The sequence below is a fragment of the Physeter macrocephalus genome, unplaced genomic scaffold (assembly GCF_002837175.3).
Source record: "Physeter macrocephalus isolate SW-GA unplaced genomic scaffold, ASM283717v5 random_65, whole genome shotgun sequence".
Classification (NCBI taxonomy): domain Eukaryota; kingdom Metazoa; phylum Chordata; class Mammalia; order Artiodactyla; family Physeteridae; genus Physeter; species Physeter macrocephalus.
In genome coordinates, this window is record NW_021145351.1 from 97,663 (window position 1) to 122,596 (window position 24,934).

The following is a 24,934-nucleotide window of genomic DNA, read 5'->3' on the forward strand; positions in this document are numbered from 1 at the left end:
CAACGGGAGAGGCCACAACGGTGAGAGGCCCGCGTACCGCAAAACAAAACAAAACAAAACAGACCTGGAAATGACCCAAATGTCCGTCAGCTGAAGAGCAGGTAACGCAAAATGGGGTCTCTCCACTCAGCATCCTGATCTACCCTGCAGCATGGGTGACGCTTGGAAGTATTATCCTGAATGAAGGGGGCCAGACGCAAAGGACCACACAGTGACGATTCCATTTGTGTAAAGTGTCCAGAACAGGCAAATCCATAGAGGTAGCAGATTCCCGGTCGCCAGGGGCTGGGGTGGGGGGATGGGGAGTGACTGCTAACAGTTGTGGCTTTCTTTAGGGGGCAACGGAAGTGTTCTGGAATTGGTGGTGGTGATTACACGACACTGTGAATGTACTAATAAAACACTGAAGTGCACACTTTGAAATAGTAAAATGGCGAACGTCACGTTAGGTGAATTTTATCTCCATTAAAAAAAAATGTAAACGGCTCTCCTGCCCCACACAACCTGGCTTGAGCAGGCTCACAGTTAGTCTGCAAAATGGGATGTAACCCAGCTCTGTCCCAGGGTTCGAGCAGGCAGGGGCTTGATTCACTTGCAGGAGAAAGTGAAGCAGCCCCTGTTCGCTGCTTGGGACGTGGGGTGCTCAGCGGGTGCGGGAGAACAGGTGGGCCATCCTTCCTCTCTGGCCTGAGTTTTGCTGAGTGAATGGAGGAATGAGGCTTAGGGGCAGGTAGACGTCTGTGTGCAAAGTCCCCACCCTCCCCTGCCCTGTGACCCTCATCACCCTGATGCGTGGGGCCTGTGTTCTTCTTTGTCTGGGATCTGTCTCCGGTCTCTCGCCTGCTTCAATCCCCTGAGCCCGGGCAGCAGGGTGCACTGGGGGGTGTGGGCACAGAGCAGCCCCTGCCCGGCTCTGCACCCCGGGTCCCTGCCCCGTGCGGAGCTCACAGAATCGCCAAGGGGTCAGATGGAGCCAAGAGGGCACCCGCTTGGTCGCCTCTGAAGTGTGCCCCCCCCCACCCATTCTGTCCCTGCGTACCTTTCTTTTTAGTTGGCCTTGCTGGGCCTGGCGAGTAGGGCTGCTGGGCCCATGCACCCACCTGGCGCTGGGCATTTTTTTTTTTAATTGAAGTATAGTTGATTTACAGTGTTAATTTCAGCTGTACAGCAAAGTGATTCATGTATATATATATATATGTGTGTATATATACACACAGACATTGCTTTTTATATTCTTTTGCATTATGGTTTATCACAGGGTGTTGACTGTGTCAGTAGTCCCTGTGCTCTGCAGTAGGACCTTGGTGTCTGGCTCTGGGCGTCTCTGCCCGGTGTGAAGGTGCAGCCCAGGGGCCTCCTGGTCCCCGAGGGCTGCCCCGCGGCTGTCCCCCGGAGTCCTGGCCCGGCTCTGCTGGAGGAGGCCTGCGAGCCGCTGTGTCCTGACGGGGGGAATGGCTCGCGTGATGCTGCCAGGTGGAGCCTTTCCTGTGCCCCGGGCGCCGCCCTCAGGCCAGCTCGTCCAGCCCGCAGCCCGAAGCCCGCAGCCCCTCCTGGGAGGCTGTTGTGCTGTGCTGTGCAGCCCAGGGAAAGGGGCTGAAGTTGGCCCCTGGGCTGGGAGGGGTGGAGGGGCTGGAGCAGCCCGCGGTGCCTGGCGCAGGTCTGCCCTCTGGCCCGCAGCAATGCCCAGGGCCTCCCAGGGAGCCAGGGCCGGTGCAGACCCCAGGCTGGAAGGCGCCTCAGCCCCTCAAAAAGCTCAGGCCCGGGAGAGGAGGGGTTTCCCTCGAGTCATCCCTTCTGATGGTTCCCTGCTTCCTCCCCTGGGAGCTGGGCAGGTGCTTAAGGCGGGTGGTGCAGGCAGCCCGGGTCCTGATGCCCAGCTCCCCAGGACGCGCTGTGCCCGGCCCTCTGCTGCCTTCTGTCTGGGAAGGCAGCTCTGCTGGCATCGGCGGGGCTGCGAGGGGGCGGCAGGGGCCGCGGGGAGGGTGGCATGGCTGGCGCTTGGCGGGCACTGGGCGCCCTGTGGCTGGGGCCTTCTCGCTGCCCGCTTGGGCTGGGCATCCAGCCTTGGCCGTTCTCAGGGCAGGGGGTGCCTGCATCCAGAAGCTAATCCTGCCACCCTCAGGTCATTGTTGCCACGGCATGGCCAAGGTGGGGACACAGGGGAAGCAGGGAGGGGCGTGTGCTCTGCCCCCACCCCTGCTGTGACGTTCACACAGTGACCACCCGCGTGGCCCACCTGCAACACTGCTCACAGCGGGAGTCTTTTTATTTATTTATTTATTTTTGCGGTACGCGGGCCTCTCACCGCTGTGGCTCCTCCCGTGGCGGAGCACAGGCTCCGGACGCGCAGACTCGGCGGCCATGGCTCACGGGCCCAGCCGCTCCGCGGCACGTGGGATCCTCCCGGACCGGGGCACGAACCCGCGTCCCCTGCGTCGGCCGGCGGACTCCCGACCGCTGCGCCACCAGGGAGTCTTCATGGTCCCTCTTCACAGATGGCGCCCAGGCTCAGAGAGATGGTCCCAGACACACAGACGAGCAGGAGTCGGGGGGCCAGGCCAGGAGGCTCTCCGACCCTCACAGCTGGGAGGCTGGGGCCCAGGGTACCCTAGCCTGGTGTTGCCGAAGTGGGGTTCTGTGAGGGCCTCATTGCTAGGGCCTGGCTTCAAAAACATTCTGGAGGGACTTCCCTGGCGGTCCAGTGTTTAAGACTCCGCACTTCCACTGCAGGGAGCACGGGTTCGATCCCTGGTCAGGGAACTAAGATCCCACATGCCGTGTGGTGCAGCCCAAAAAACAAACCGCGTTCTGGAAAGGCGCCGCTGGCTGCCCTTCAGATCTTCAGGTCCTCATGTCTGTAGAGACATCCTGCGGGCAGGAGGTCCTCTTGAGTGTCCCACGGAACCCACTGGGAGAATCATGAACCTGAACGTGGACCCTCCTGGGGGTCCCAGAGTCCTGTCAGAGCCCGCGTGGGTGTCCAGCACGGTGGGAGCATTCGGGGCACGCAGGCGAGGCTGCTTGGGAGGGGCGTGTCCTTCTCGACCCGGGAGAGGAGCCAGCGGCAGCTCCGTGAAGGATGAGCTTCCAGTGGACCTGTCTTACCGACGTGCAGACTGAGGCACAGGGGAGTCGAGGGTGTGCCCGACGTCACGCGGCTCGCAGCGGGGAGCCAGGATGGGAACCTCGCCAGGGTCCCGAGCTCGTGATCCGCTGGGAAGGGCCGACTCTGCGGGCAGGAGCAGCTTGAACAAGGCTGTGGGGCGGAAGCCTGGGCCTGGGGCGGTAAGAGGGAACTGTCCCTTCCCCCTCGGCCCCCAGAGAACCTGCCTGGCCCGGCGGTTGGAGTGAGGCTGCGCCTCAGGGTCTCCTGCCCCCTCTGGGCCTCGCTGGCCCAGAGGCCAGAGGTTCCCATGGGCCAGATGGTCACTGGTGCCCACAAAGTTATGGGGGTGGTGGTGACCCACATGGGGCAGGGGGAGCCCCAGGCTGGAGGCTGTGTGTGGTAGGGTGCAGTGCTGGCATCTCCGGGGGTGTGGCCCGGCAGGGCACGGGGTGCCCGTGTGGGCACAGGGGGTCCCTGCCACGGTCTAAGCCTCCTGCGGCCCTGTGCGCTTAGGGTCGGAGCCACTGGAGAGCGGAGAGCAGAGCCCCTGCTTGTTTCAGGGGTCGGATGTGGTTCTTTGTCCGGCCAAGGGCCCAGCACAGAGCTTGGTGGCCGAGAAGGCCCTTAACTGCCAGTGGGACCAACGTGACCCTGACACACGAATGGTGCCGATGGGCTTTTTGAAAGGGAGCCAGCTCAGGGAGGACAGGCAGCAGGGCGGGGTCCCCCAGCAGGCCCTCGGCCACAGGTAGAGACCCTGCGTCCTGGGGCTGGGGCCTGCCTCCACCGCCCCTCTTGCGCCAGCTCTTTGGGGGCGCTGGGGGGCTGCGTCTTGCTGCCAGGCTGGCCCAGAAATAGCTGTGACCTTCCGTGCCCAGCTTGGCAGCATCTGGGGCTGAGAGGCCTACGTGCACCCGGCTGAGTCCTTGCAGGGCGGTGGGGCTGGTTATTTTGGACGTGGCCCGCCGAGGCCAGGTCAGAGCTCTTTCCCGCGGCTCCTGCAGGCCCCTCTGACGTGCATTCGCCAGGGCCTTGGCCAGCGGCCCCGGCCACCTCTGTGATCTCGTGCCCCCTTCCTGCCCTCCTGACCATCAGTGGCCCTGTGCTCCGGGCGCAGCAGGGGAGGGGGGCCCCGGGGACTGGGGCAGGCGCCGGGTGATAGGGCCGCCTCCTGGAGCCCTGACATCTGTTGGAGGCTGGGCCTCAGTTTCCCTCCAGCGGCTGTTTGACGGAGAATGTACACAGAAAGTGCTCCCCCTGGGCTGGCTGGGAATCCTGGCTTGGAGCCTCAGGCAAGTCACTGATTGCATGGTCTGAGCCTTGGTTTCCTCATCCGTAAAATGGGGTGGTGGGTGTCTTCCAGTGCGGCTTTGGGGACGGATGTGGGGAGCGGCCTGTGACGAGGGCACGGTGCGGGGCCGTGACATGGAGGGGTCCTTGGGCCTTCTCCCACTTCATGGGGCTGGACGCTGGGCCCAGGGACGGGACATACATGGGAGGTGAGAGGAGGGCTGAGCTGGGTAAGTGGCTGAGTGTGTCCTGAGGCTGCTGGGCGGCCCGCGGACCTGGCTTCAGCTGGGCTGCAGTCTCCTCTCCTGTGACCTGGGCGGAGCGCGCTTCTTACCCGCTCGGGGCGGGCTCCTGGGGGTGGTGGCGAGCAGAAGTGGCCACCACATCCTGATGCTCCAAGGTCCACTCCCCCCTGGGGCCCACAAGCCCCCCGGGCACTGTGCTGACAGGGTCCAGCCGTGGAGGACAGGCCAGTTCTGCTCCCCACCTCCCTGGTGGGTGCAGAGTGTTGGGGTGGGCACAGGGGCCCGGCTGCCCTGTCTGAGGGCAGAACCTCCCCGCCGAGGGTGCTGGGGTGGGAGCTGACCCTGCTCCCCGTTGGGATTGGGGTGCCCGGGAGCGGCGGGGAGGGGCCGCATCACTTGCGGGGTGCTGGCTGCAGCTCACACCGCCCTTCTCTTCCTCTCCGTCCCTCCTCACCGTCGGGGGACCGTCCCTGCACTGTCCAGGGGTCCCAAGGAGTTAGCCATAGCCACTCCTCCACAAAGAGGGGTTTGGGGCCGTGGCCCAGTTTGATCAGGCTTCGTTCTGCAGAGTGGGCTTCACTGGAACCTGCGTGTGCACCCCACCTCCTGCCCTGCAGGCCACGTGAAAACTCCGTGGGCACCTACGGGGTACAGTTCTGTTTTCTTATCTTTCAACGGGCCTGTTACTCCCGCTTTGTGCTGGTGACTCAGAAGGCCCAGAGAGGTGAGGAGATGGGCCCAGGGCACACAGCAGCCAGGGGAGGGCTTTCTCAGCCGCCGTGGGCATCCCAGTGCGTGCTCCTCGCGGGCCTTGTCCCCTTGCCAGCTGAGGACCCTGTGGGGTCTCCAGCTGGTCCCGGTGGGTGAGGATTTGGTGGGCAGCCTTCTCCCGGCCAGCGAGAAGGCCTGGTAGGCCACATGGACCCTCTCTGAGGGCCCCGGCACCCACCCCTGTTCTCTCAGGCCCCAGCCCGGGAGCCCCGTCGAAGCCCGGGGTTCCCTCTACCTGTTGAGGGTCCCGACAGGAGGGGTCGGGGCTCTGCCTGGGGAGCACTTGGCTCTCGGGGAGGCCAGGATCGGGGGCCTCCTCTGGGCCTCCTGGGGGCCTTCACTTGAGCAGGGGGGCCTGGGGGGTGTGAGCGCCTCACAGGGGCCATTAGCTTCAAGAGATCCGTGGAACTCCGTGCCCTGCTGGGACGCCACGCCCGTTCCGGACACCGGCCTTTGGGGCCTCGGAGACGGGGTGGCGTGGTGCCAGGAGTCGGCGCCAGCCCCACGGGGCCCCGGAGGAACGCGCCGGGGACTGTGGGTGCAGGTCCAGGTCTGAGGGTGGGGCAGGCGTTGAGGCTCTGCTGCTTCTGGCTGGAATCCAACCCGGCGCCCCGTACTCCAGAGCGACGGGCTCTGCGTCTCAGATAACCAGAGCCCTGGCACTGGGGGCTGTACAAGCAGGGAGCCGGGGGCACGGCAGCGCCTACAGAACACCGCTCCCAACTGCCCGGCTCAGCCCAGCTGCGCGTGTGAATACAGATGCCGGGGCCCCGAAGGGGGTGGTGAGGCCTGGGCCTCAGAGAGGTGGGCAGCCCATCTCTGTGTGGAGGTCCCTGGCAGCGTGAGGCTGGAGGGCTGGCTGGCTGGGGAGGGCTTTGGGGACTGGCCGGGGCACCGGGTAGCCATGACGGGCTGAGCCTGGGTGACGGGCCCTCAGGAGGGGCCTCCGGGCCTCCGTCTAGGGGTGGCAGCCGGTGAGAACCAGTGGGGACCTGTGGGTGTGGCAGGGGTGGGGAGGTTACGAGTGGGGTAGCCGTCTGGGTGGCACGGGGCAGAGGCCCCTCCTACAGCTAGGAGCCGCCCCCGTTGCGCACCTGGCAGGGAGCAGGCGTAGCGTGGACTCCCTGGTGGCCTCGCTCCCCCCCCGGCCCCCCAGAAGTACAGTCGTGGGGGCTGGCTGGGCCGGAGATCCCCGCCCCCCCGTGGGCTCCACCCCTCCTGATGTCACCGCGACTGGGGCCGCATCCTGGTGGGGGAGGGGCAGGGGACCCTGCCTCTGGGAAGCAGGGACAGCCCCTCCCCGTGGTGGGCTTCCCACTTCCTCAGTGCTCTTGTAGGGCCGAGGGTCCCAGGCCTGGGCCGCGTGGGCTGACTCGCCTCTTCGCTGGCTTCCTCGCGGGGGAAACAGGAGGAGTTGAGCGCCGGGGCTCAGTGGGGCTCTGGGCAGACCTGGCTGCCCCCCTCAGCAGGCTGGGGAGGGCACCAGGGGCCGCTTAGGTTGGGGGCAGGCTGCAGAGGGCTGGGCCGTTTCCCTGGGGGTGGATGGGGGTGCGGTGGGCTCCCCACCCCCGCGAGGGAGGGGCCCTGGGACCCCCTTTCCAGCCCCCAGCAGGCAGTGGGGAGACACGCCAGAGGCCCAGGAAGCCCCCAGGCTGTCGCTCGGGTCCCCCACCCTCCCAGCCGCAGGGCCTGGGCTCTGGTGCCTCTGACCCCGCCCCGCTATCTCTGAGCGGGCCCCTCCTGCCCCTCCTGCCCCCGTCAGCTCTGGCTGCCAGCAGTTACAGGGCCCTGGGGACTGTCCTGCCCCCTGCGGGCCCCCGAGCCCGGCCCAGCAGGAGCGGGGGGCTCTCCTGCCCTCTTCCCGGGACCAGGGTGCCCGCCGTGACCTCAGACTTGTGCCCCAGCCCCCCCCTGCTCGGCTGCCGGGGCTGCCCCGGGAGACAGGATCCTTCCGGGGCTGCCCCTGCCTGAGCCCCCGCCTCCCGGGCAGGCGGGTGGTTCCAGGGCCTTTGACGTGGGGAGGGCGGGAGGCCAGGAGGCTGGGAGGGAGGCCAGGCCGGGGATAAAGCTGGGCTGGGGGCCGGCCTCTGCGGACTCCAGGACTGAGGACGGAGGGTGAGTGTCTGCGGGCTCGTGGCAGGCTCGGGTGGGGTGGGGACCGGGAAGTGGGCAGACCCCAAGAGAGGGCGGGGCCCGGGGGTCCCCAGGCCTTCCTGTTCATGCTCGCAGCTCAGCTGGGAGCCTCAGCGGTTTCCTCCGTCAAACGGGGCGAGGGGTCCTTTTCCTCCCAGAGCCCAAACCGGACCACGTGGGAACGTACACCCTCCTCCCAGGCTCGGTGATGTTGTTGTGCAGCCCGGGCCTCCGGGTTGTGGTACCCCCTGCCTCGGCGGTACAGGGGGAGGGTGACCAGCGGTCCTGGTCACGCGGTCAGAGGTGGGACAGGGTCACAGTGCAGAGAAGGGACTCAGGGCTCGCCGGGGTCCAGCCTGGTTCTTCTGCCCCTTGGGGAGTGACCGAGCCCCCTCTGCACCCGTGTCCTCGTGTTAAATGAGGGTCACGATGCAGTGACCACGTGGGTGATCACGTATGATCACGTTGGGAGTGAAAGGAGGAGGTGCCGTGAATAACCACTCCTCGCCAGCTGGCGTGAAGGGAGCCGTCCGGCAGGTGCCCTTGGAGGTGCTGCGGGGGCTGGAGAGAGGCCAGCCCCCATGCAGTCTGTGCTTGGTTTGGCCATCAGTGCAGATTCGGAGTTTGAGCCTCACAGCAACCAGTCGGGCCGCGTTAAGTCCCCTCGTACAAAAGGAATCAGCGGAGCTTTCAGGGATGCAGAACCCCCAGCCGATAAACAGAGGACCTCACGATCTGTCTGACCCTAACAGTCTCTAGGCTCTGTCAGAAAGCAGGTTCTCGACGAGTGGTAACTGCCGTTATTAATATTTATTGTTAATAAGTGGTAGCTTAGATTGTCATCCATCGTTATCTTGGGTTTTAATAACCCCCTGAGGGGGTTGGAAGTATCCCGCTTTCTAGGTCGGTCATAATTGTGTGCAAAGCGAGAGTTGCTGGGCTCTGAGTTGAGGACCGGGAGCTCGGTGGCTGATGCTTGTGGCCGGGCCTCCCGGCATCTGTTCCGGCTGCTCTGAAGGCCTTGTCTGTATTAACACTCCCCCGGGCCCGGGCTCTGAGTGGGTGACGTTTGCATTGATTCACTGGGGTCGAAGAGAAGGAACCCTGGGCTCAGAACCGGAAAACGGGGCTTCGGGTGGCTCTGCTCCGCCTCTCTGTCTGGCCTCCGTGTGGAATGGGGCTCATAAGTCTTCGGCCTCTGATGGGGCTGTGTGTGGCAGTGAGGGTGACGGAGTCAGCGGGGGTGGACGGGGCCCTGCGCTGGCAAGCAGTGCTAGACGGGGCACGCTGTTCTCGCGGCGCTCACGGGGAATCTGCTGTGTCCCCTCTCGGGGGCCCCTGCCATGGGCGTGGGTCCTGAGTCTCTGCCCAGAGGCCACCTCCTCAGAGAGGCCTCCATGTCTACCCCCTTACCCCCCAGTCGATGTCCTTTCTGTCGGCCTCAATCCGTCGCCTGGTTGTGTGTCCCCCCGCCGACCCCCGCCCTGCCTCGAGGGTAGGGTCGTGAGGGTTCGCTTACCCCTGACCCCCAGTGCCCACATGGATGCTGGGTAGGTACACATAGGAATGAAAACCCAGGCCTGGAGGGCACCGAGGCCTTCCTGGAGGAGGAGGGCACCTTCGCCTGGTCTTGTGGGTGAGGGGTGTCTGGGGGGCATTTTGGGCCCCAGAAAGAAAAGGGGGATTGGAGGCATGAATGCTACAGCCCCTCCTTCCCTCGCCCTACTGAGGGCAGAGGGGCAGGGCTGACAATTCAGAATTCAGTTTCCTGGGCTGTAGGGGGAGCCGTGGATGCCGTGTGGGCAGCAGCAGGGTGGGCGCCACCGTACCATCTCCAGCCCCAGGCCGGGCCCCGCTGTGGTGACCGCTCACCGGGGGCCGGGGTGGGGTGGGTGAATGACACGGGACCTTGGTCCCGGGTCTGGTCTGGGGCTGGAGGCGGGATGAGCCCCCATCAAACCTGTGTTGAGCCTCCCTCTGAGATAAGAACACACATGTCTCTTGCTACCCACCCTGGTGGGGAGGGTGGGCCAGCTGGTTGGGTGGAGGTGGGAGAGAGCGAAGGGAGGGGTGGGGGGCTGGAGGTCCCTGCGAGTCCCCTCCTCTGAAGGGGGGCAGGGTGGGCGGGCCTCCTTTGAGGACAGCTCTGTGTCCCGAGTTTGGGTCTCGGGTGGGGTCCTGAGCTGCCTGGGGGTGCCGCGGGGGAAGGGGCATAGCAGCACGGGGGAGGGACCCGGGGAGGCAAGGCCCTGACACGGGGGACGAGGGTCGAGGGCTCCGCGTCCGGCCTCGGAGGAGGCGGAGGCGGGGGCGGGCGGCCACGCTGAGGCTGGAGGAGGGGGCGGCGTCTGCGCTCCGGGGTGAGGGCGCCCCAGGCGGTGCCGACGGCCGGGCTGTGGTGGTGCTCCGTGCCAGGCCTTGTCAGGCAGCTGCCGTCGCTTCCCTCTTTGCAGATGAAGAAACTGAGGCACAGAGAGTAACTGCGGCGGTCACCCGGGCAGTAAAGATTCTCGGAGGAGATGGTGTTTGATCCGGAGCTGGGGGAGGTGGGCTGCAGGGGAACGCGGCGTGGTCCCGGAGCAAGAGGCTCGCGGTCAAGCGCCTGGAATTCCACGGGGGCGAAGCTCCCCCGGCAGGAGCCAGGGCAGGGGAGGCTGGGCCGGAGGCAGGTGTGGCCCAGGTGGGACCTGGGTAGCCCGGCGACAGGTGGCGCTGCGAAAACGCCGCGTTCCAACCCTGAAAGTGACAGCGCGGGAAGCTGAGGCACAGGGTGGAGGGAGGTCTCTGCGAGGAGCCCGAGGGGCTCGGCTCCAGGGGCGAGGTGACCCCTGGCTCAGTAGTGCTGCCTGCATGGGGGGCACCTCCACCCCCTCCTGGGGCAGCTGCAGCGTTGTAATTAGCCGGCCCGCCCATGCCCATGGGAGCTGGCTTCTCAGGGTGGGGGCCGGGTGGAGGGCAGTCAGCAGTCCCATTTGGGGGCGGGCAGGCTTTATGACTTCCTCCCCTGTGTCCCCCAAGCTCAGCCCGGCACCCGGCTCTGGAAGATGCTCAGTGAACATTCGTAAGTTGGATGAATGAATGAACGAACGGATGGGTGCTGGCTTCTCTGTCCCCCTTGGAGGGAGTCCTGAGCTCTGGGCCGGGAGCAGGGGAGGCCGCAGGGAGGACCCTGGTGGCAGGATGGGCTCAGAGCCAGTGCTGAGACCTCGGTAGGGGGGCAGTGTGGGAGTGGGGCGTCTTGGGCAATGATGGGTGAACAGTGGAGCTTCAAGCAGGGGCAGGCAGCCCCAGGGCTGCAGTCCCCCATGTACCTGGACACCTGCGTGAGCTGCGGCCAGCGTGTCCCCGTGTGGTGTCACAGGCGGCCTGGCCAGCAGGAGCCACACCTCCCAAGCCATCTGTGCCCCCGGCTGTAAGCCCCCAGCAGGCAGCTGGGTCTGGGAGGGAGGGGTGCTGTGTCTGGCACCCAGGCAGGGGACCTCCCCCCAGCGGGGTGGCGGAAGGGGCACCTGGCAGTCCTGCTTTCCCTGTTGCACCTCAGGTTCCCCGTCTGAGCTGCTGCACGGTGGCCACAGAGGCCCCGTTTTCCAGCCGTCAACGCCTGTCCCTTTGTCCCCTCGACACCCCGGCAAGGCAGGGCTTGTCATGCCTTTTGGTGAGGAGCCGGGGCTCCGAGGGGCAGGTGGTCACAGGCAGCTTTGGGTCCGACCCCAGACCCGCGAGCCCGAAGCTCTGCAGGCAGGTCGGCCCTTGTCCTCCTGTCCCTCCTCCGCGCAGCCCCCCTCCTCCGGCCCTACTCCTTTCCTCTCGTGCCAGGTCCCTTCAGGGGAGTGTCCAGGCCCAGCAGGGTATGGCCAGGCCAGCTGAGGCCAAGGCGGGGAGGGCCAGGGGCCTGGGAGCCCGGCTGTGGGGAGGCCCAAGCCCTCGCCAGGACTGGGGCAAGGGCAGCCTGCCGAGTGGTAGCAGGCACCCTTCACCCCGTGGCTGCCTGCCAGGTGGGTGCCATCGAGGCCAGGGATGCTTGGCGGGGGCCTGGCGGGCTTGGCGTGCCCACGGGGTTCAGGAGACCCAGGGTGCCTGGTTCGGCTCTGCTCCGTGCCGGCCACTGATGACAGCCAGGGTGGAGCACAGCAGCCTTGCCCGCTCTCACACCAGTGCCCACCTGCCTGACCACGGAGGTGGCAGTCATGGCTCCTGGGTCTGCAGTGGAGCTGCGGCCGGCCCGGGCAATGCTGGCGGCTGATGGCACGTGAGGGCGGGCCACTTGGGTTGGCAAGTGGGTACCACGCCCCGCGAGGCACCATTGAAGCCACGGTGTGGTGAGGGCGGCCCGTGCAGCGCCCGGGGCAGTGGTGGAGCCCCGGGGGGTGTGTCCGCAGCCCTCTTCCCCATCTCCGGATCCTGGAGGGTAGAACAGGTGCCTCTTCCCCGGGGGAAACCCAAGCCTGCTTCCAACAGCTCGGCTTCCAGGTCACAGCCTGGGCGCGCCGTGACCGGCCTGGAGCGGGCCCCGTCGGAAGGTGCCTTCCCTTCCTGGCAGCGTCACCATTTATGCAGGAGGCCTCAAGCCCCAGAGAGAGCAAGCGTTGGCCCCGGGCTACACAGGGAGTCAGGGCAGCTGGTCAGGCCCTGATGATGAGGTTCCAGACACGAGGAGCATGCCTGTTCCCCTCGCCGGCCAGCTCCTCCAGGAAGCCTTCCCTGACCACCTGGTCCTCCAGTTCTGCCCCTCACAGCGCCTGCTCTGCTGGCTTATTCCGCCCCCAAACTTTGCTGCCGCTGGTCCCCGTCCCAGCAGGGGGCACTGAGGAGGCCCTAGAGGGGGGGATTCGTAACTTGGGGAGCTGCCCGAGCATGGAAGGTGCTGCCCAGGGGCAGTGAGCCCCCTGTCACCGGAGGGGTGCAGGCTGGCGATCAGATGGCGTAGTGACCTTTGAGTTTCCTCTGGACTTCAGGGGCCGGGATCCTGTGATTGCTTCTGGACGGTTCCCGGGTCTGGACCTCTGCCCAGAACGTTGGGTCACTTGTTCCTTCCACAACAAGTGGGGAGCCCTCCTGGTGCCAGGCCCTGTGCTGGAGGTGGGTGGAGTCGACAGCCTCTGAGCCCCTCCTTCAGGACGCACCTACCCTGGGGCCAGGACTCCGCTCTGAAAGGCGTGTGGCTGCAGGGGAGGGGGTGGGTGGGAGGGGAGGCGGTGGAGCTTGGTCAGCCATGGGGGCTGGACCCTCCGTGCCACGGGTCCAGAGGCAGGAGGGTTCTGGGAAGGTTTCTTGGGGGATCGGCGTGGACTTGGCCTGTGGGGTCTCCCCTCCCGGCCCCCGAGCAGCGTGTGGACTTGGGCTCGTCTGCGAGGGTTCCAGGAACGGCTCCTGCCTTGATAAAAATAGACTTCTCTGAAGGGCTTGGGACTGTGCCAGCTGCAGCAGGTGCCCCCCAGCCCTGGCCAAAGCGGGTGCCCCAGGCGAGGGTGGACGGGGTGCCGGGGCCCAGGTTTGCGGCCTCAGCACGGTGGGCTCCGGGTCCTGGGTGCGGTGTCACAGAGCTTGATGGGACCTTTCACCTTGTACGGGTGAGGATGCAATGTGGGGTGGTAGAAGCAGCTTGCCCAGGGCTCCTCTCTCCCAGAGGGCCAGGGTCAGGATGAGCAGGGTCTCTGGGGCCCAGCAAAACTCAGCCCAACTTCGGTTCTTCTGTTTGCTTGGGCAAGTCCCTCGACCCCTCTGAGCTGCCGTTTTATTAATCCGGTGTGGCCGACGTGTCTTGTTCACGGGACGCAGCGTCCAGCACGGTGTCTGAGGGGACAGACTCTCAGAAAGTGGTCAAGGTGGGCGAGTGGTGGGGCCCCGAGCACCCAGAGCTGGCCTTCAGGAAGAGGCTGCTGGCAGTGGGGACCCAAGAGCGCTGGCCTGGGAGTCCTGGCCCGAGCCCACCTTGGTTCTGGGTGGAGGAGCCCTTGCTGTGAGCCGGTGGGCAGGCCACCTGGCTTGGCCGGGAGGGGGCTCCGGCGGGCCTTCCTGCCCTGTGCACAGCTGTCCCGTCCTCACGTCCTCTGCCTGCTTGCCCGGCCGAGGCTGGGAAGAGTGCGGGTCCCGGCGTGGCTGACACTCTCTGGGTATGTCTGTGGGGAGAGCCTGGGGGGTGGGGGCCGTGCTCTGCGCTGGGCCCCTGGCCAGTTCCTCCCACCCCGCCCCTGCGGTGCTGACCGATGATTGCAGGGGCCAGGCTGGCTGTCTGGGAGCTGGGCTCAGGGCCGGGTTCCCAGCGAGGCAAGGCCTCTGGGGACCCTGTGTGCTGGGGGCTCTCCCCACCCTGCTCCACCCCCTTCTGAGGGCCTCCGCGCGTGGGCCGGGGCAGGTACAGGGTTGACTGCGGCGCCAGGCTGCACTCTCGGGGCTCACAGGCTGGGGAGCACTCGTGTTCCTGACATGGCGCTTCCAGGAGGTGAAGCCAGGACCCTGCTGGCGGGGGCAGGCCCGGACCCGGGGCGGGCTTCCCATCACAGAGGGCCTGCGGGGAGGGGGCGTCCGCACTGAGCACTGGAGGATGAGCGGGATGTGGAGACCGCTCCCTCTGCGTCCGGCGCTTCGGTTTCCTCACCTGCATACGGGGTGGAGGGGTGGAGGGGGGCGGGGCGGGCTGACAGCACCCGCCCAGGGGTGTGGTGAGGATTCAGTGAGGGACAGCAGCGTCTGGCAGGAGCTGCCTGGGCCACGAAGGGGGCGCACAGTGGAGGGGTCCCCGGGTTTGAGGCTGGAGAGCTGGGCAGGGCTCTGAGCAGGAGGGCTTCGGGGCCAGACCAGGTGGTCGGCCACCATCCTGTGGGTGTCACCCTCGGGAACCCACCTGGGCCACAGGCACCCTCCTTCCCGTTTGCAACGTAGGGAGCTCGCCCTCTGGGCCTTGGCTTGTGCTGCGGTCCCCGCCAGGAGCCTGGCTCCACGCTGAGCTCCTGGCGACCTGGCGCCGCCCCCTCTCCGCAGAGTGAATCCTTCCTTGGAGAAGGAAGGCCATGGGGCGCCCCAGAGGGTTCAGGAGGGCGCCGGAGCACGGCGGGAGGAGGGCGGGGTGCGCGAACAGCGCCCCCGCCCTTGCGTTTCCCCTTCCTCCGCGGCGTTTCCTCTCCCGGCTCGGCCCTCCGCCGCCCCTTTGTTTGCTCCGGCGCGCGGGCCGGGTCGTGGTTATATTTAGGCGGCAGGTGTGGGAGCCACCACAAGCCGGGTCGCTCGCCGGTCACCGGCCACGCCGCCCACGTGACGCCCGGGCGCTATAAATAGCCCCCCGGCGGCCTGGCCGCGGAGCATCCGTGGGGAGGCCGGCGCGCCCCGCGCACTGGGTCTCGGCCGCCGCGTCCCGGCCCTGCCCGGCCCCGCGCGAATGGAGGCGGTGGAGGGGGGACGCCTGCGCGCCGGTGAGCCGGGGCGCGCGAGGGCGGGGGGCGTGCCGGGAGGACCCCAGCCCCGCCCCGGGGAGGGGGCCGCATCCCTCGGAACCAGCCGCCCACGCCCGTCCCCCCCCTCCCCCGCGCCCTGCTGCTCGAGCACCGCGGGACAGGATGCCCGCGCCCACGGCGCCACCCGAGCCCGCTGGTCTCAGCCCCGCCCACGGTGCTCCCATGCCCCCCCTCCTTAGCTCTCCTGGGACCCCACTGAGCCGTGGTCCTCCAGCCTCCCCCCACATCACACAGGGGCCCGGGTGCGGAGAGGCTGGCGCTCTCCGAAGCCCTCTGCAAACTCCACCTTCTCAACCAGCTGTGCCACCGGGAATGAGCCTCCTGGACTTGAGATTGAGAACGCCCGCGGGAGCACTTCCCGGGCCTGGCTTGGTCAGGGCCCAGAGAAGGCCCTCCAGCTCTCCCTGGCTGGTTTATTCATCTGCAGACAGGGGCCAGGATGGGGCCTCCCCTAACGGGTCTGGAAAGGAGGACTGTTCTGGACATCGCGGAGGGCTCAGAGCCGGCCCGGTGGAGGCCGCTGGGGTCCCGGCCCAGCAGTGACGTGGGGCCGGTGGTAGGAAGGCCAGAGGGAGGGGCCTTGGGCTCCTAGAAGGGCTCCCGCATCATGGGGGGTGGCGGCCAGGAGCAGTGGCTGGTGGGCTTGGGTCAGCCCTGCCTGGGGGCCTGCTCAGTGACCTCACCGAGGGGGTGTGGTTAGGAGGGAGTTGGGGGAGGCCACAGGCCTGGTTGAGCCACAGGCCTGGCTGCCTGGGGCAGGAAAGGGGGCTTTCACTGCTTTGCTCTCGCCTGGGGGTGTGGGCCCTAGACAGCGAGGAGACGGGTGGGATGTGTGGCTAGACCCCGACCCGGCCTGGGCAGTGATCTTGGTCCAACCTCAGCCCAGACCCTGACCCCATTCTAGCTAGGGCCGGGCCCCCTGACCCCAGCCAGTCTGACCCCTGACCCCTGCCAACAGGTGACCCTTGAGGCTCACGTGGGCAGCAGTGTGGGGTGGCTCTGGGCCCTCAGCTCTGAGGGCCGTCCAGGGACACTGGCAGGAGAGCCAGGCCATGTGCCCTTGCCCCCGGGGTCTCCCCAGGTGCCCAGCAGCTATGGGCGGTGATGGTGGGTCAGGCCCGTGGAGAGGCCTGTAGTCCTGTGGCTTCCTTGGGCCTTTGCCCTCCTTTCTCTCTGGTAAACACACACGCACACAGGAACAGCCCGCAGCCCCAGGAGGGGCAGGTGTTTGTGTGCTGCTCAGGGCGCCTGCGGCTGGCTCTTTCCTTGCCTGCACTGGGAGCCGGAGCTCGCTCTGGGGTGGTGCGGGATCCCTTCTCCCTGTCTTTTGCCCCCTCCCCGGGGACGCCCGCGTAACCCTCCTAGACAAGGCACGGAGCAGAGTGTGAGCCTGGGAGCAGCGCTGGAGGCCCTCCACCGCGTCCGGGTCCCAGCCGCGGGCCCTGTCTGCACCCAGGTTGAGGCTCCAGGGGCCCAGCCGGCCTGGTGGGCAGCTGGGGAAGGGGGTGCTGGGCGGGGCAGAGCTGAGAGTTGTCTGACGCGGGGGATGGAGGACCTGCCGGGTGAGCAGGTGGGATTGGGCCAAGCCCCGTGGCCAGGGGGGTCTGCTGACCACTGGGTTGTGCTGGAGGGACCTTGGCAGCGTCTCGTTTGGCCCCTCACGGTACAGATGGGGAAACTGAGGCCGGTGACCTGCCCAAGTCCTCCCAGCCCGTCTTTGCGGGGTGGGAGTGAGGCTGGCTGGGGGCTCCTGCTGGGGCCCCTGGCCCTGGCCCTTTGGGACCTAGAGAGTCAGAGATAGGCATGAGGTGCCTGATGGCTGTCTCTGTGGCCCAGCAGCGTCCCTCCTTGAGGCCCTGTCACAGCAGGACCCCGCTCCTGGCCACCTGCGCCGTTACCATCTTGGCAAGCACCTGGTGGCCGGCCCCGGCCCTTTGGCCCCTGTGGTCCGTCCCCGCTTCTCCGAGCTACTGGAGGGCAGAGCCGCTTGTTTACCTCCGGTGCGTGGCCAGCCCTGTGGGCGAGTGGTGGATGGTGGCCCAGGGCAGAGGCTGACCAGAGCCGGAGGTTTTCCCCGGGGAGCCCTCGAGAGGTGCGTAAGGTGGTGCGTGGCTGTGCGTGAGGCTGCCACACCCTCACCCCAGCGTGCTCTGGCGCCTTGGCCTCCGCTCCTGAGCCCCTTTCCCGGAGGACTGGCTGGCCCAGAGCAGCGTGGGCTTGGAAGTGCCACGGAGGCCGGCGTTCTGCAGAGGAGGGGGTGACTGTCCCGGGGCGGGGGTGGGCGTCCTGGGGTGCCCGGGCTCGGGGGATGGGGGCTGGGCCTCTGCTACCGCAGACTGCCCCGAAATCCGTGTGTCGGGGTTCAGCACGCTCCCGGGGGAGGGGTGTGTCCCTCCCTCCGTCCCTCGCTGCCCTGTCCTGGCGGCTGTCCTGTCACCTCGGGGCCCTGGGTCAGCCCTGGCAGGAGCCGTCCTTCCTTGGGCTCCCAGGTGGGGAAACCAAGGCCCAGGGAGGGTGGCTCGCTCAGCGCGGCCTTGCAGCAGGGCCCGGGAGAAGCCCCGGCCGGGACCCCTCCCGGGAGGTGGGGCGCCCGGGGACCCCTTTCCTTCTCATTTCTTTTTCTCCCCTCCTCCCCAGACGCTGCCTGCCGCTGACCAGCCCGGGATTTATGGAGAGGGCCTCAGAGGGCCCCTCTGCGTGCTGCTGCGGCCAGCATCGCCGCCGCGCCTGCTGCTGAGACCCCGCGCCCCCGGCCCTCACCATTGCCCTCGCCCGCCCACGGCCCCCGCCGCCCGGCCCGGGGCCGGCTCTGCCGCCTGAGCCCCCCGCCCCCTTCCAGGACTCGCCGTGCCCCGATGGGGTAACGTGACGGAGGCCCCGTGTCACAGCCGCCTGCACCCACCCCAAGGCCGCCCCGCTGGTTCAGCTCGAGTTCGTTCTTCCTTCGGTCCTTGGGGGTTTGGGGCCTTTGAGGGAAGGCGGCCGTCGACCTGTCCACGGATGCAGACGGGGCGTCCCCAGCGACCGGACAGCGCTGGCCACGGCCGCAGCGGCCGGACTCACTTTGGGCTTTTTAAAGTTTTCTTTGCTGACTGTTTTTGGTTGTCGTTGTTTTTGCTCTTGCCCCCTTGTGATTATCCGGCTCCGAGAGGCAGGAGCTTGGACTGGTCCATTTTACTTCTGGGGGGCTCTTTCGTTCCTTTCGTTTTTTAAAGAGTTGGGTTTTCTTTTTTAATTATCCGCCCGTCAATCCGGGCAGCATCCTCCCCCCTCCCAAGTATTTGCACAATATTTGTGCGTGGCGTGGGGGGCAGGTTTTTAAAGAAGCATTTCCTCTCTCTCGTTCGAGCACAGGGATCTCATTCCCCCTTGGGTTCTGGGGGCGCTGGGGCCTCCTCCCGCCCGCGTCCCCGGCGCCGCCCCGCCTCCGGGGCGTGGCCATGGCGCGGATGAACCGGCCGGCCCCCGTCGAGGTCAGCTACAAGAACATGCGCTTCCTCATCACGCACAGCCCCACCAGCGCCACCCTCAGCAGCTTCATCGCGGTGAGTGCTCGCCCAGCCCGCCCGGCCGCGCGGCCGGGGCCCCCCGAGGGCCGCAGGGCGAGACGCAAGGCTGGCGGCCCAGGGACTGCGCTTTGGAGCGGAGCCGCCAGCCTGCTTACAGGGTGCCCGGGGGGCACCCGAGGGTGTCCTTCCTGCAGAGCTGGTGTGAGGGCTGCGGGGGGATCCGCTGGGCCCGCTGGGGCCTGCAGGGGGGCCAGCAGGAGTCCACGCCGCACGAACAGAGGCGGGTTCAGAGGTAGGAGGAGAAACGGGCCTCACCTCCTCAGGACGTCACCTGTCGCCGGCGCAGCCCCGAGCCCTTTGCTGGCCGTTTGGCCTCTGTGCAGAGGCCGAGCGAAGGAGGAGGTGGGGGGGGGTCCACCGGGTGAGGACTGGCTGCTTACACGGCCTGGACGCAGGCGGTCGCAGGGGGCGGGGGCACGCAGGTCAGCTGCGTGGCCAGCCCAGGCCGCAGGAAGCCCACCGGCGGTGGGGGGATCCTTGGGTTGGAACAGGCCGGCCGGGGGCTTCAGGCCACAGATAGCTGTGCGAGGAGGGGCTGGGCGGGAGTCCGAGGCGGCCACCGGAGAGAGTGACCGCTGCACCCTGAGAGCCAGCAGGTTGAGGTGTGTGCTGCTCACGGGGCCAGATGTGTCTGCAGAGCCTGCCGTTCTCCACCTGGCCCCTGCAGGAGGCTGGCCTCTGTAGTGCTCCGTGCTGCTTGCAGAGCCTGTGGCTGTGTGCAGGGCCATTTGTGGCCTCTGGCCTCCAGCCATTCCCTCTGCAGCATGGGATAAGCTCCCTTGGGCGCTTGTCATGGTTGAACAGGGGCCTGGGCACGAGAGGACTTCAGCAACTCCACAGAGAGAGGCAGTTGGCACCCTGCCACGGGGGCACCTGGACCCTGGACATTGAGCTGGGACCCTGTAGGGGAGGGCTGTCCCCCCGTATAGCCTGTGATGAGGGTCAGGGCTCAGTGTGTGATGAGGGTCAGGACTCAGTGTGGGAGCAGGGTCAGAGCCCGGTCTGTCACTAGGGTCAGGGCTCAGCGTGTGACCGGGGGCAGCGCTCAGCCTGTGATGAGGGGCCGGGCCCAGCCCTGGGCTGGCCGGAAGCACCCTCGGCTGCAGGCACAGAGGGATCTGAGGTACCCCTTTGGCCTCAGAGCCCTGCACCGCCGCCCCCTGCTCCCCGCATTCTCAGAATAGCTCTGTGCTGTCCTGTGTCCGGTGTCCCCGTCGCGTGATGAGCAAGGTCCAGCAGTTGATTCCTCACCGCTCCTAAAATAGCTGCTGGGAGCAGGTCGGGGTGGGTGCAGCCCCCGCATGTGGACCCCACGGAGTGGAACCCTCCACCCCAGCGTATAAATATCCCTGCGCCTGGCTGTGAACTGCCTTGACCTTCTCCCTGGCAGCCCGGGGCTTCCCCGCTGGTGTGCAGGGCCTGGCTCCCTCCTGGGTGCCGTCTGGGCAGGTGCCTGCCCTCCCCGCCCCGAGGCCTGCCCCGCCGAGACTCTGAAAGCCCGTTCGGGGTCTGGCTATGCCCCTTGACTGGACTTGTCCCTGCAACCCTGGCTGGGAGGGCTGCCCAGAGCAGGGACCATGCAGGGGCTCGTGTGTGGGCTGGTGGTGTCCTATCCCTGCCTGGGGACCCAGGATCTTTGTCTGGAAATTGCTGATGTGATCTGGGGTCCTGAGCACCCGAGAAGAGGGAGGTAGTGCTAGGAAGCTGGCTCCCGGCTGAGTAGCCACGAGGGCAAGGAGGGTCGGTGGGGACACCCTCCCTGCTGCTGGGTGGGCCCAGGGACAGTTGCCCCAGGAGCATCAGGAAAGACTGTCCCACCCTCGGCAAGTCACTGAGCCTGAAAGTCAGTGAGCCGCTGGTGATTCACGCTGGGCGTCAGCCTTTCTGTCCTGTCAAGGGGGGCCTGGCCTGGCCAGGGGTTCCCCAGCCCTGAGCTCCGCGGTCCCGGCTCAGCCCTGCCTTCCTCCCCCTGCCAGGACCTGAAGAAGTACGGGGCCACCACCGTGGTGCGTGTGTGCGAAGTGACCTACGACAAGGCCCCGCTGGAGAAGGACGGCATCACCGTCGTGGTGAGGGCTGGAGGGGGCTGGGGTCCCTCACCGGGAAGCAGGCGCGCGTGGCCTCGGTGCGTGCCCCCTGCCGCGCCCCCCTCGCCGGCTTCGTGCCCAGGCCTCGTCTCTAGGAGTCTGGGCTGCCTCGGGCGCATCTCTGTCTCCCTGCCTGGCGTTCGGGGCCCTGTCGCCTGGCAGCGGGTGCCTCCGGGACGGTGGGCTGGGGGCACCTGGCGGGCCCCTGGGGAGGCTCTACCGATGCCGTGGGGAGGGACCCTGGGGGCTGCTTCCTTGGTCCCCGGTGCTGGGGACCGGTGTCTAGGCGGCAGGCCCTGTGGGATGGGCCACGGGTTTCCCGGCGCCTCGACCAGAGCCCTGGGGCCGGCCCTCTGGGGAGGACGCCGAGCCGGGCGACCGTGGTGAGATGGTGGAAGGGTCGGAGCCTCGGGGTCAGACGGGCCTGCCCGAGTCCTGCCTCTGCGCCTTCCCCGCTGCGTGACCCCGGGTTCCTCGCCTGGAGAGCGTGGGTGCTTGGGAGGCACCAGGTGAACGCTGTAAAGCGGCCCGTAGCACAGGGAGTCCGCAGCCTTTCCCACCCCTCCCACTGCAGCAGGAAGGATTTGGGTTAGACTTACAGCAGCCAGGCAGACCGGTTTCCTCCGGGGGTCGCTGAGTCCGGAGTCGGGCAACAGGATTAGGTGACCCGGGGGCCTAGCCTTGGTGGGCACGCGCGGATGCACTAAACGGCACTGACTCTGCTCCGCTGGGACTTAAGCGTCTCCATCCTCACTGGGCCCGGCCTGCTCTGTGCAGCTGTGCTGAGGGCCAGGGACACAGACAGGCACATGTCACCACGTTTGTGGGCCAGACCCCTTGGGCCTCCTGACCCAGAACCTCTCAGGCTCGGTGAGGGTCAGGCTTTGACCCCTGAATCGCAGTGTGGGCTGATGGGGAGGGGAGTAGGGCTCCCGGGGCTCCTCAAAGAAAAGAGCAGGGTGTTCCGGGGGGGCTTCCTGGAGGAGAGGACAGCTGAGGGAGCGGAGAGGATGAGGAGGAGCCCTGCGGGGGGGGGAGCTCCCCGGCCCTGTGCCCTGACCCGCACCCTCGTGGGCTCCCGACACCCTCTGTGCTTCCCAGAGAGCCCGTGGGCGGGCCGGCCTGTGCCCCTCACCCCACCTTCCAGTGTGGAGGGCCCTCACGGGCTGCTTCCTTCTGCAGGACTGGCCGTTTGACGACGGGGCGCCTCCACCCGGCAGAGTGGTGGAGGACTGGCTGAGTCTGCTGAAGACCAAGTTCTGTGACGACCCCGGCAGCTGCGTGGCTGTGCACTGCGTGGCCGGCCTGGGACGGTGAGCTGGCGGGGCAGGGCGGCTGGCTTGAACCTGGGGACCCTGTGGCCTGGCTCACTCTCGGATGTGGGTGCTGAACCCGCATCACACGTGACCTGCTTGCTTGGAAGTTCCCAGACCTGGGCGGGGAGGAAGTCCTTCCCAGAGTCTGACCCCGCTCCCTCCTGCTGTGGTTGGGCTGTGCACTTGAGCAGGAAGGAACTGCCAGCTCCGCCCCTCTCCAGGCACAAAGGCCCTGCCCCCAGCAAATAGCCTGGGTTTCACTGAAGGACCCAGGCGGTGGAATCCCCGTTTGCAGAGGGACTGGCTGGGCGGGGTTGATGGCCAAGAGTCAATCTCTCATCCACAACCAGACCTAAACCCAGCGCTTTACCCTCCCTCCTTCCACCCTCCCACCAACATAGTTACACGCGAGGAGCCTGAGGCACAGAGAGGTTGCCTGGCTCACCTGAGGTCGCGCAGCAGGGTCGGGAGGAGCCTGTGCCCTCCACGGCGGGGGCAGGGCACGGGGGGAGTCTGGGCAGCCCTCAGGCCCCGCGGGGGAAGGCATTGCTCCGTGTGTTCAGTAGGCGGCCTGTCAGGGGACGGTTGGGAGCAGAGGCTCGGGTGGTTTCATTCTGCGTCCGCTCTAGGGCTCCGGTCCTCGTGGCTCTGGCCCTCATCGAGAGTGGAATGAAGTACGAGGACGCCATCCAGTTCATCCGACAGTGAGTGGCGGTGGGGGAGGACGGTGGGGAGTGCTCAGGGGCCCGGGTTGACGGGGCCCTTGCCCTGTGCTCCCCACCCCGCAGGGGCCCAGTGCCCTGCCAGTGGGCACTTCTGACCCCTGGCCCCGGGGGGTCCTCCAAGGCATCCCCCAGGCCAGCGCAGCCTCCTGGCGTGGCACCAACGCACCGCTCAGGCCGCCTGGCCCTGACTGAGGACTGGTCCCTGAGCGTGGCCTTCTCCCCTGTCTGGGAGGTGTGAGCGAGGAGAGGCGACAGTGAGGGCCTGGCTGGTCCCACCTCCGAGGCCCGCGGCTCCCTCAGCCTCCTGGGGCGCGTGGAGTAACGAGCAGGCCGCGCGGGGAGTTGGGGCGAGCAGCTCGTTAAGCCTCCAGCACTCCTCACGTGGGGTGTCATTCTCCTTACCTGGGGGACGAGGGGCCCCCAGAAGCCATCCAGCCCAGCCCGTCTGTGAAAGGAGCCTCCTGTGGCACCTGCCCACCTTCCCTAACACCCCGGGGACGACTGACACGTGGGGGTCTTGCAGAGCTGCCCTTCCGAACGAATCCCTGGCCCCTGGGGCCTGTGCCCCAGCTTCTCAGCCCCCGCGGGGGTCTCACCCCACCCCCTCCTCGGGTGGGGGGCTCCCGTCTCTACCACCGCTCCCGGGAAAAGAGCCCTGGTGGCGCAGGGTCCTGGGGTGTCAGCAGGGACAGTGGGGCGGATGGCAGAGGACCTGGGCCCGTGCTGGGCCCGAGCCCGCCCCCCGCCCAGCCGCCGTGTGCGTGCACGCGGGCGTGGTGTGTGTGTGTGTGTGTGTGTGTGTGTGTGTGTGTGTGTGTGACAGAGACTCGCACACGCTCTGTGCCCGGGTGTGTCCTTGTGCTGCTTCCCCAGTGGCGGCTCCCGGGGCACGGCCACCTTTCTCCCAGAGGCAGGCTTGTTTACCGGCCAGGCAGCCAGGCCTGCGTGCAGCCGGGGGCGCTCGGGCCTGCTCGGGAGCCTGGCACTGCTTCGTGCGCGCGCGCACACAGGCACGCGCTGTCTCTCTCCGTGAGCCTGGGTGCGGATCCAAGGGGCACCAGGGCGAGGGCCGGGCCTTCACCAGAGCCCTTCCCGCACCCACCTCGGTGCTGGTTCCCCAGCTTGAGGCCCGAGGCCCGTGACTGGGGGCTGGGCCCAACCCGGTGACTCAGAGAAGCACAGGCTGGCTCCTCCCCCGCTCACGTTTCCTTGGCCAGAGCAAGTCTGGGGCCACGTCTGAGGTCACGGGCGGGTGGGGACAGATGACCTCCAGCAGCGCCCGGTGGGCAGCCCTAGGTGCCCTCACAGCTGGGCACCTGAGGTCCACCTCCCTCCTCCTCTCCTCCCCCTCCCAGCCAGCCGGGATGCCCAGGCTCCACCCCTGCGGCCTCTGGGGTCCCAGGGCCTGGGGGTGAGGTGGCACCCAGGTAGACATGGGGACCTTGGGGGGTGGGGGTCAGGGAGCCAGCCTGGGGGAGGTGAGAGCCAGGTGAGTGGAAGGCCAGCAGCGGTGACTGCAGGTGATGGGGGAGGGTGACTCTGACGGCAGGGGCGCCCGGGCAAAGGCCTAGAGGCGGGACGGGCTCTGCTGGCTACGAGGACCCGCTCCAGCCCCGCCGGGCTCCGGTGCCTCGAGGCCCTGGGCCAGGGCAGGCGGCCGAGCCCGGGTCCCGCCTGATCCCCACCCCTGTTCCGTCTGCCCAGGAAGCGGCGTGGAGCCATCAACAGCAAACAGCTTACCTACCTGGAAAAATACCGGCCTAAGCAGAGACTGCGGTTCAAGGACCCACACGCACACAAGACCAAGTGCTGTGTCATGTAGCTCAGGACCTTGGCGCCCTGGCCTCGGGCTCAGCGGGGCTCCATCTCCCTCCTCTCCAGACGCCTCGGCACACCCGCCACCAACGGTCCGGCCCGGCCCGACCCGCCCCACGCGCCCTTTGCCGTCTCCTGTCACCATCCCCCCGCGTCTCTGTCCACACGCGCGTGCCAGTGTGTCCGTGTGTGTGTGCTCGCACCACTGTCCGGCCCATCCTTCCTTTTGTCTACATGCCCCGCGTCTCTGTCTCTCGCTCTGTGCCCTGTGTGTCTCTGTCTGCGCCCTCGGCTCCTTCCGTCCCTCTGAGGCTTAATTCCCCGCTAACCGCCCCCTCACCCCGCGTCCCTGGCTCTCCTGCCAGTGCCCTGCCCCTGGGCAGCTCTCCCCTTTGGCCCGTTTGTTTGGGGGCTGGTGTATTTTTT

At 67.3% G+C, this 24,934-nt stretch overlaps 1 protein-coding gene across 5 annotated transcripts in view; it reads left to right on the forward strand.

The window, feature by feature from the left end:
- The window catches only part of PTP4A3 (protein tyrosine phosphatase 4A3), a 34,563-nt gene extending 9,957 nt beyond the window's left edge, over positions 1–24,606 (forward strand). Inside the window, exons 1-7 of one of the 5 annotated variants that reach the window (XM_028483751.2) lie at positions 14,866–14,954; positions 16,836–17,088; positions 17,634–18,541; positions 20,542–20,634; positions 21,835–21,965; positions 22,598–22,672; positions 24,398–24,606. In XM_028483751.2, the coding sequence (XP_028339552.1) occupies positions 18,437–18,541; positions 20,542–20,634; positions 21,835–21,965; positions 22,598–22,672; positions 24,398–24,515 (522 nt within the window). In that variant the 5' untranslated portion in view covers positions 14,866–14,954; positions 16,836–17,088; positions 17,634–18,436 and the 3' untranslated portion in view covers positions 24,516–24,606. Of the gene's footprint in view, positions 1–13,047; positions 13,116–13,637; positions 13,659–14,862; positions 14,955–16,835; positions 17,089–17,633; positions 18,542–20,541; positions 20,635–21,834; positions 21,966–22,597; positions 22,673–24,397 lie in introns of those variants that run through there. The other 4 variants (XM_028483752.2, XM_028483754.2, XM_007119122.4 and 1 more) reach the window with 4 other exon arrangements.
- The last annotated feature ends 328 nt before the right edge of the window (positions 24,607–24,934 follow it).